The 10,111-nt window shown below is 54.7% G+C and overlaps 1 protein-coding gene across 1 annotated transcript in view; it reads right to left on the bottom strand.

The window, feature by feature from the left end:
* Nucleotides 1-501: 501 nt before the first annotated feature.
* The window catches only part of PAX5 (paired box 5), a 178,972-nt gene continuing 169,362 nt past the window's right edge, over nucleotides 502-10,111 (bottom strand). Inside the window, exons 9-10 of the mRNA XM_007127531.1 lie at nucleotides 7,169-7,255; nucleotides 502-578 (exon numbers count right to left, since the gene is read on the bottom strand). Coding sequence (XP_007127593.1) covers nucleotides 502-578; nucleotides 7,169-7,255 — 164 coding nt within the window. The remainder of the gene's footprint in view (nucleotides 579-7,168; nucleotides 7,256-10,111) is intronic.

The raw sequence follows: 10,111 nt of genomic DNA, 5'->3' as shown, positions 1-10,111 counted from the left end.
CTGTGCACAGGTCTAAGTCATCCTGTGACACGGCAGGAGTGCTGGATGCATAATGGCTGGGCAGTCTGCTCAGTTGGACCCTCGGGCCCACAAAAGAGCAGTAAGGTATTTACACTGGTGCTGTTGAAGCAACAAAAGCAAAAACTCCTTTCCAGGCCTGGCGCAGGAAGACGGGTGGGTGGTCAGACAGCTAGGGGGCTGGCAGGCTGGGCTGGGGCTGCAGTTGTCTGCAGAACAGTCTGTTGGTTTGTGGAGGCCCAGTCACATCGGGAGAAGCTCATCAACGGACTCTTAGAAATGGACGGGTGTCTAGAAGTCCAACAGCCCTACCATAGAAGCCCAGAGTCCCTGGCAGGAAAAGGGGAGGGAGTTTCAGGCGAGTGGGGCGTTGCTGGGGGACGGTCTCATTGGGCCCCTCTGGCTGTGTTCGGAGGGGGCTGGGAGGCTATGGCCTTCAGTGATATGTGTCATAAGTGCTTGGCGCCTGCCTGGCTCCTGGGGTCAGTGACGGTCGTAGGCCGTGGCAGCTGCGGGCGGGGCAGCTCCTCGGGCAGCGGCGCTGTAATAGTACGGGGAGCCTGGAAGAGACAGAAGAGGCCACGGAGGTTGGAGGGAGACCTTGTGCCCCCAGCTCCGTACCGGGGGTCCCCTTTCCACCAGTGTCCCCTGCCTCTGTCCCTTCCTCCTCCTCCCCCAGTCCAGGCCACTGTCCTCTCTCACCAAGATCTCAGTCCCTGATCAGGGCTGCTGCGTGGTCATAGGTTTCAGGGCCTCCTCACCAGCTAGAGCTGGGGTGGGCAGACCGGGGCCAAATCAACCCGTCCCCCGCCCCCCTCCCACCCCCACGCCGCTGCCTGTTTCAGTAATTAACGTTTGACTGGGACCCAACCTTGCCCATTCGTTTCGTTTCTGTATCGTCTGTGACTGCTTTCATGCTGCTACTGCAGAGCTGAGTACTACAATAGCAACCACACGGCCTGCAAAGCCTAAAATATGTACTATCGGGCCCTTTACAGAAAAAGTTTGCCAGTTTCTGAGCAAGATGATGAAAAGTCATCACTTCGTAGTCTGGCCTGTGGAAGCTATGTGACCTAGCCCTGCTGACCTCTGGATTTCCCTCTAGGACCACCACCCCTCCAGCTCACTCCCAGGCACCCCGCTCCTGCAAAATCACACTCTGCAGCCATCTCAAATATACCAGAGGCCTAATGGCAGCTACCACAGGCTGAGCACTTCCTGCCCCACCCTGCCATGTCCTTTACACACGTTGTCTGATGTAATCCTACGGGACAGGTAGAGCTAGCCCATTTTATCCAACTCGCACGCCTCCGCGCCTTTTCCACGCTCTGCCTCCTGCCTGGAACACGTTGGCTGCACCTTCACCCCCTTTCCTGTCTGCTGAATAGTGCCGCCTCCTTCAAGTCCGAGAGCCCCTGTCTCCTCCTCTGGGATGCCCCCTGTCCTGAGCCCACATCGTGCTGCAGGCTGGACCACGGGCTCTGATCATCTCTGTCTGTGCTTCTTCCTCCTCGCCTGCACGGAGAGCCCCACACAGGCAGGGGCTGGGTTCTGCTCTGCTCGGTGTCCGTCGCCAGCCCCCAGCCTGGAGCCTGGCGCGTGGCACGTGCTTGGCTAGGTTTGCTGAGAAAATGAGCAACAGCACTGAATGAACCAACAGTAGTAAAGGCCCTGCCCATTCATTCATTCATTTTCCAAGCCTATTGGGTGCAGCGCTGGGCAATAATGAACAAATGCAGGCCAATGTTCAGAGTCAGGAAGGGGATCAGAGCTCTGAGAAAAGAGCTCTGGGAATGCAAGATTATTCTGGCAGGGTCAGGCTTCCTGGAGGAAGCAGGTTGGGTTGAACTTGGAGGACATGAAGATTTGGATGTGAGTATGTGGGCGAAGGACAGGGGGCAGCCCTGCTTCCTGTGACCTCCAGACAGAGCCAGTGTGGGGCATTTTGTACCGATGTTGGGTTCTTCCCACTGTCTCGGAGCTGCTCTCTTTAACTGCATGCTTTGGATGAGGCCTGCAGGAGCCCTGCTCTGTGTTCAAACTCCTCTCCAGGGACAAAAGGGTCTGGGGGACTAAGGGGACGAGCAGATTCTCAGAACCACAGAAGTTAGAGACACTAGGCCGTCTCTTCCTTTTACAGGTGGGGCTGGGGGTGGGAGAACTGAGGCTCAACAGACCACTCATGTGCCCAAAGCCACGGAGCCTCTCAGGGTCAGAGCCTGGTGTGGAATTCTGGTTGTCGGCCGCTAGTTCAGGACTCTTTCTGCCATGACACAGTTCACAGCCTGTACAGCTAAGTCAGAGGGCCGTGTTTATCCAAGTGGATAGCAACTGGGGTCCTGTCAGCCACTGTAGACCACGTGTCTGCTGGGGCAGGAATAGTAAGCTTCTTAATTCCCCAGGGGAGGTGACTCCTACTTATTCTGAAATCTCACCCAAATCCAAACCAATCCTGGCAATTCTCCCAGATGCCATAACTGGGCACCAAGGCCTGAAGATTGCCAGTCAGGCTCTATCACTCCTGGCTGAGTGAACTTGGACAAGTGGCTTCACTCCCCTGAGCCTCAGTTTTCTCATCTCTAAAAGGGGGGGGGGTCACAGTGGGGCTATACGAGGGCACCACGAGGTAAGGATGTGAAGGTGCTCTGGAAATGGACACTTTTCTAAGCCCTTTATATGCTTTAACTCTTTTAATTTCCACAACAATTCTATCAGGTAGGCACTAGTATTGCCCCCATTTAGCAGATGAGGAAACTGATGCACAGAGAGAATAAGTAGCTTGCCCAGGGTCACGCTGCTAGGAGGTAATCAAGAGGGCAGGATTAGCATGTGCCACCGCCCCTCCAAACCCAGCCCCATGTAGTGGGTATAATTCTCCCTCCCCAGCCCCCAGGAAGGCAGGAATGGCTCAAGCAGCAGTGACGATGGGGGAGCAGGCAGTGCCTTGCTGTGCTGTTCCGGAAGGTATGGACACCAGTGCCATGCTGAAGTATTCCCAGAGATGGAGCAGGAAAACCACAGGGGAGAGGGACAGGAAATCCTGGCTCGGGCCTCAGAGTTTCCCAGGGGCCAGCTCTCACCCTGGGCTCCGACTCGCTTCCCTCTCAAAGCCTAATCTCCCGGCCAGGCTGGCCAGCGACCCCAGTGCGAGGACCCCATGGCAAAAATCAAAAACGCTTGCATTTACCGTGAGAAATGAAAACATCACCTCACAAAGCGCTCTGTCTTCCTGGTGCCCATTAGACCTCCATCTAGAATAAACTTGTCCTTTCTTCTGTCATTTTTCCTCTCTAATTCACATTATCATCAATTTACTTCCTGACACAGTCATTCCGGGCTCCTACTTGCTCTCTAATCCCTTTACAGTGGCCACAGGCGCTCCGGTTCTAATCCTAATTGACCGCAGCGGCCTTTCTTCCTGCCGCCAGCCCGCCACCCCGCCTGCCCGGGGCCCCAATGGGATGCCGGATCCCGGCCGCCCTGGCTGGGACCGGCGTGGGCAGACCACAGGCAGCTCCTGGGGAGGAGGCTCAGCGGGAAGGGAGGCTCTCCTGCAGCTTCGTTAGGTGGCATTGCTCATCCAGGTGCGGGCAGGGTGTGTGAGGGTCCCACCTGTTTCCACAGCTCCCACTGGTCTAGCAGAGCACAGAGGCACCTCAGAGCAGGTTTCCCCACTGGCACCCTCCCCAAGTAGCAGAAATACTCTACTTCTCCAGCCCAGTGGGATTATTTCAGCTAAAGCCCTGAAGACGCTGGGGGAAGGGCTGGCTGGTAGATGGGAGCGGGCCTGGAACTTATTTGCAAGACTGTGGCAGAGCAAGCCTGGCATCTCACTCATCTTCAGGAAAGTGGGATCACTGCATTCCGGGCCTCAAGAGAGCATCGTGTTCAGCTCCTGCTTGAATGAAGCTGCCAGTGGCCACTATCCTCATTTTACACCTGAGGCAAGCGAGGCCCAGATTGGTTGATGACCTGACCGTGATTCCCCAGGTTACAGACTTGGGCAGAGCAGGGGCCATTTCTCATGTTTGTAACAGCCCAACATTGTTTAAACTTTTCTTACGTTTGCAGAGTTTTCTGTGGTATGAGGCCTGCCTCTTTGAGTTAGAAGTCAGAACTCATTCTCCCAGTTGCCTTTGCTGCTAGGGCACAGGGGCGTCACCTGGGCCCCGCCAATTAGAATCTCTTGAGTTTGACCTCAGTTGGGAGGGGAGCAGCTTGAGGAAGTGGGCTAACAGACTCTACCTGCTGGAGGTGGGTACAGAGGCAGGGCAGAGCTCTCAAGGACCCCAGCTAAAGCAGTAGCACAGAGCAGGCTGCTTGCGGGTACCAACAGTGGAGGTGTATATGCTAGAGCAGCCCTGTGTGTCCCATGCCTGTCTCTTTGGTCCTGGAGATTCTGGGAGCCCCCAATATTCCTTAATAAATTCACGTTCTGCTTAAACCAGCCAGAGTGGAATCTGTTTTTTGCAACTGAAAGCCTGACGGATAAATACAATAACCTGGCTTTCAAAAATAGATCAGCGCTGTTCTCATGGCATACGAGGTCTGAGTATTTGGGACTCCCAGGCTTGTTACTATGGAGAGATGAGTCTCTTTTCCTGGCTGTAGTACTGTTCAGACTGAATTGGTCAGGAAGAGTAAGAGTACCACATCACACACTGATTATGAATACAGGCTCTAGAGTCAGGGTGACGGGAGTTTGAGTTCTCATTCTGCTCCCTGTATGCTGTGTGACCTCAAGTAAGTTAATTAACCTTTCTGAGCCTCACTCTCTTCATCTGTAAAGATAATATTGATACCTTGTACCCCCTAGGACTGTTGATAGGATAAAATGAGGTAACCCACATGAAGGGTTTTGCCCAGTGCCTGCACAATTAGCAAGTGCTCATTTAGATGAACAGAGTTTTGATTCTTTTTCCTCTTCTCCACACTGGTTCTTGCCCCCCTCAAGTCACTGAGCACATCCTAGCACAGATACACTTGCCTGAGGCTCTCTCACCCCCAGCCTGTGAGCTCCCTGGGACACTGTCCACAGCTTTTCCACACCAGACACATAGTCCACGCATATAATTGGGGATATGAACTGGATTTCACTCCAGCTTGAGCAGCAAAGGCCTCAGATGTGGTCTAGTCCCACCCTCCCCTTGACATCCCCTTGGGGTCCTAGCTGCCCATACAATCAGGTGCAGACTTCTCAGTGTGGCATTCAAGGTCCCCCACCTGTGACCCTACCTCCTACTCCATCCCTTTGCTATGCTTGCCTGAGCAGCTCCTTTCTCACTTCTCTGATTCTTGAACTCCCAGGCAAATAAGCCTATCAGATGCCTCATAAAAATTAGAAAAAGCAGCCATACTCCTGTGCCAGGGCTTGGGGCTTTGTGCCATGCATTGGCTCGATTTCAGCCCCCACTTGTCCCCTTGGGCAGTACACGGCCATATGTGGAGGCCCTAGGTCAACATGGCCTCCTTGGGGTCATACCCCCATCACAAGGAACCCCTCCTGCAGCCTGGCCCAGGCCTCCTTTGTGCCACATCCCCTGTGGGTCTCACACCAGTGCTGGGACCAGGGCTCTGTATGAGGCCGATTTGCAGGGAGCAGCTCCCAGGCTCAGGCCTCCTGACCCATCCCTCCACCCCAACCCCTGCCGAAAGACTGGTTCAGGGTCAGCGTTTGCCTCCTGAAACTGACAACTGGGCCAACTCAGAACCCAGGGCCTCTCAGGGGGGTTGTTTAAGGAAACGCATTAAGTAAGCAGAGACCTTACCTCATACTTAGAAGTAATTTTTACCAAAACCAAAAAAGAAGTCTGAGTGATCAGTCCACAGATTCAGCCCCTCCAGGAGGCCACAGATGGCAAGAACCCAGTCTGCTATAAAACGAAATATTCAGGCACAGGGCCTGGAGTGCTAGTTGGCATTGTTCCTTATTTCCCCGGAAGTTTTGCATGCTACACCAAAATGCGTTGGGTGGCCCAAGGCTCAAACGCATGGAAGGATTGCAGCCAGGAAGGGCTGGTGTCTACGTCGTTGTCTGTCCTAATCACCAAAGCAGGTTGGGGAAGGGGCCAAGGCTGTGACTTCATGGCCTCCTTCGCAGACCCATGCCTAGCAACTTGAGTTTGAAGACACCAGGTTCTTGCTTTTTTGATAAAGTCTATGTTTCTCAGTCCTGAAAAAATTCAGGATCCAGGGAAGTAACAGGTTCTTAATTAAGCAGGCCTTATTAAGCTGTACAGATAAACCTGGATGGTCTCAGAGGCCCTTCCATGCCTGACCTTAGTGGAAATTCCTCAGCTGACTGCTGTGGAGAGATCGGTGTTGCTGCCTACAGGCTGATTCACTGGCTCTGCCCCCAGGGTGTGTGACATCTGTGAGCCCTGAGCCCCTGCTTCATGCTCCAGAATCTTCAGCTCCAGCTGGCACTCACCAGCTGGTCTCATGTAAGTTCATTGCAACAAAACAAAGGGCTCTCCTTGGCCTTTTGAGGGCTGAGTTAGCCCTGCTTGGTCTTTGGGGTGGCCCAAATATCTTTGATGATGTATACAGATCAGGCTGGCCCCAGCCATGGACCATCTGCAGTCTGAGGCCTGGGCAGAGTCTGGGCACCAGCTGAGCTCGGAACGGCATGACTTGGCAGGCCTTCAGCCACAGGGCAACCCATTTCTAATGGAGCTGGCTCTAGTGGTGTCCATGGCAGACATCACTAATCAATATCCATGCCTCAGAGTCCTTACCAAGACAGATAGCCACTACCAATCAATCCAAGTTGGTCTCCTGGCTGCTCTTATTTAGAGATTTCTCACCAAAATATTCAATGATTCTTAAGAAATATGTTACTCTTGGGCAGGCACTTTTCCTACCTTTCTCTTTCTCCCTCAATGGCCTTTTTAAATCTGTTCCCCTTCTGTTCCATTTTCCATTGTCCACTAAAACATCTGGGGGAGGGCTGAGGGCACAAGCAGGGCTGGAATGGTGTTTACTGTCCTGAAGCCCCATCACAACTCCCACGTTGCAAGCATCTGGGGAGAGCTACCCACCCCACCTCAGTGACCGGACCTGACGATATTGAGGGACCCTGGCCCAATGAGGGGGCCCAATGGGGTAGCTGATGGCCCAGGGGCCCCGCAGGGCCTCCGCCAGTACTCACCGAGCAGCCCCGGGTTGGGGAACCTCCAGGAGTCGTTGTACGAGGGATATTGAGGGTGGCTGTAGGGGCTCCCGGAAAACTCACTCCCTGCATGTGGTGGGTGGGGAGAGAAACAGGAACCAAATGTCAAGTCAGGTTCGGAAAATGCCAATGGCATTTGTCTCTTTCATGAACTGCGGGTACTTTGTGTAACCAACAGAGGCAAGTCCGGTCCACCCCCCTTATCAAGTGGACAGCTGTCATTGGCATTGTCTACATTTTCCCCTATAACCTTTTTCTTATTAGTGGGATTGAATGCCAACCTCTCACATGTGTACCATTGGATTATCATGTGCCAGGTGTTCCCTGGGGTTATTGGCCCATTTTACAGATGGGAAGACTGATGCCCAGGCTCTCTCACAAAACAGCCTGGATTCACCCAACCCAAGTCCAAAGGCCCAGACTGCTTGGTTCTCAGCAGTAGCCTAAAAAGCCACTCAACAGCCAGTTACCTATACAACTGCTGAGAACCAAGCAGTCTGGGGCTTGGGACTTGGTTCTCAGCACTGACAGAGGCCACTCCAGGACCCCGGTGTGGATGCAGTGCCACTTCCCATGTGTTTCCTGAGTGGCTCTGGACTGGGAAGCCAAAGATGACTCCAACTCTAGTCTAGACCTCTGTGCTGTGAATCCAGAGGTGACTGCTCCCCAGGCCTCAGTCCACTGGGGAAGATGAGACATAAACTCAGGCCCCCGGCACTTTGCTGAGATGAAGGGACAAGTAAAGGGCTGGGGAAGCACAGAAGAGCGACTGGGTGGGGCCTTCTGGGCATGGGGAAAGGACCAAGAGCTGCAAGCTGCGCCAGGTGGAGAGAGCAGTGGGTGTGGGCGGGCAGAGTGGTAACTGAGGATGGTTCACTCTTGCCCAGCTGTTCGTGGAGCCATGATGCTTGCGTCTGGCACTTCCTTGTGCCCTCACTTCCAGCCACAGGAGAGCCTCTTTACCACTAGCCAGTGTCAGGAGAGGAGATCAGAATCCGTGCCCTCAAACCTTGCTGCCCTGGCTCTGTAGCAGGACAGGCCCCTCCTGTCTACTCCCTGTGGCTGGAGCTCCTGGGGTGTGGGAGCCCCAGTGCCTGGCAGCAGTTGTATAGGTAGCTGACTGTTGAGTGGCTTTTTAGGCTACTGGTTACAGAGCATGTGGGCCCCACCCTGGCAGTGGTGACAGGAGTCACACAGCCCCATGAGACCACCCTTGGCACCATCCATGCTTCCATGGATTCTTGTTAGGGATGCCAAAGGGCCGAAGGGTAGGAGCCTCTAGAAGGACAGCCAGCCAGAAGTCAGGACCTGAAGCACTGCTCTTTCTCTGGGGGCCTCGGCCCAAATGTAGGGGCCCCAGGGCTCCACCAGGTGCAGCAGGAACAATAAAGCAGGCCCGAGGGCCAGCCGCTCCCACCCCCTGGGCCCAGCCAGCCTCCTCCCCACTTCCACAGGCAACTGAAGGCAGGGCATGCGCGCACGCACACGCGCACACACGCACGCACACACACACACACACACGCACGCGCACGCACACATGTGTTCCTCCTCTGGCCTCTCTGGGGGCCACTCCCAGCCTGACAGGCTGAGCCTTCCAATTCTCTGTTTTTTATGCCTCAGTGGTCAGGGTGTCAGGTTCCAGCGTGCAAGGGAGAGCATGGTGACAGTGCTGGGCCGCAGCAGCCCAGCACCTGCATTTCCATCAGCACCACGGCACCTCCTCCTCCTCCTCCTCCTCCTGGGGGTGGGGGATCGGGTGGGGGAGCAGAGCCACAAGCCGCCTGGAGAAGGGGGACAGCCACCCTCTCCCCAGGGCTCTGGACACCCACGGAGCTGCCCCATCAGAGGCGCTTCCTGACAGCACTGCGCCTGGCCCGGGGCATCGGACTACACCAGCAAAGGCCGTCTCTGCATCTCCATCTAGCAGCATCGCGCCTGTCTGCCAGGCCCAGCTCCAAGGCCACCTCTTCCAGGAAGCCTCCTCGATCTCCAGCCCCCAAAAGCGCAAGTCTTGGGCCTGTTCAGCTGGAGTTAATTAATTAATTGTATCCTTGTTGTCCATCCCGCACCCTCCCCCCAACTCTGTCCCCAAATTGGCAAAGGGCCCTAGACAGCTCCAACTCCTCGAGAGGATGTACCTGTCAGTGTTGCCCACCATCCGTGACCCCGTCCCCACCTGCCTGACTTTCTAGGATCCCACTCAGATACCTCTTCCTCTGGGAAGCCCCTCTCCTGCCCCTCCTGGGGCTCACCCTGTCTCCCGCTGTGCCCCACAGCGCCAGATTCGCCCTGACCTGCACGGGAGTCTCCTGTGACATGGGAGCGTCTGTCTGCAGGTCAGTGTCTGATTCCTCTTAGCATCCACATGCCACCCACCCCCAGTGTAACACCCCGTCCACAGCAGACAGTCGTTGCTCCATGAACCGCTGGTAGCTCGCTGCCTCTACCTGTAACACGACGCTCTTGTCCACATGGCTCTCTCCCTCACCTCTTTCCAGGCTTTGCTCCAATGTCACCTCCGAACCACTGCATTTCCAATGGAAACTCCTTCCACTTTCCCTGCTTAACTTTTCTCCATAGAACTGATCACAATCTAACATATCTAACTTACTGTGCTTATCTTTCTTGTTAATTCTGCTTCCTCCACTAGGATGTAAGCTCCATGGGGGCAGGGAGTTCATGCCTCTATCTCAATGTCTAGCAGGCCCTGAAAACTATTTGTTAAATGAATGAAAGAATGGGAACTCCTCCCATTCTTTCACAGATGACGGCTCTCACTACTTCCATTATTAGTACCGATAGCCAGGGGTGTATTGTGCACCTGCTGTGTGCCAGGATTCAAACCGGTTTATCCGATCCATTGCCCAGGTTCCATCCATCATGCCATCCTGCTCCTGGTGGAAGAAATGAACCCCCAGGGGA

This window comes from Physeter macrocephalus, chromosome 9 (genome assembly GCF_002837175.3).
Source record: "Physeter macrocephalus isolate SW-GA chromosome 9, ASM283717v5, whole genome shotgun sequence".
NCBI lineage: Eukaryota > Metazoa > Chordata > Mammalia > Artiodactyla > Physeteridae > Physeter > Physeter macrocephalus.
Note: the sequence above shows the minus strand (reverse complement) of the source record. Positions and strands in the feature narration are given on the sequence as shown.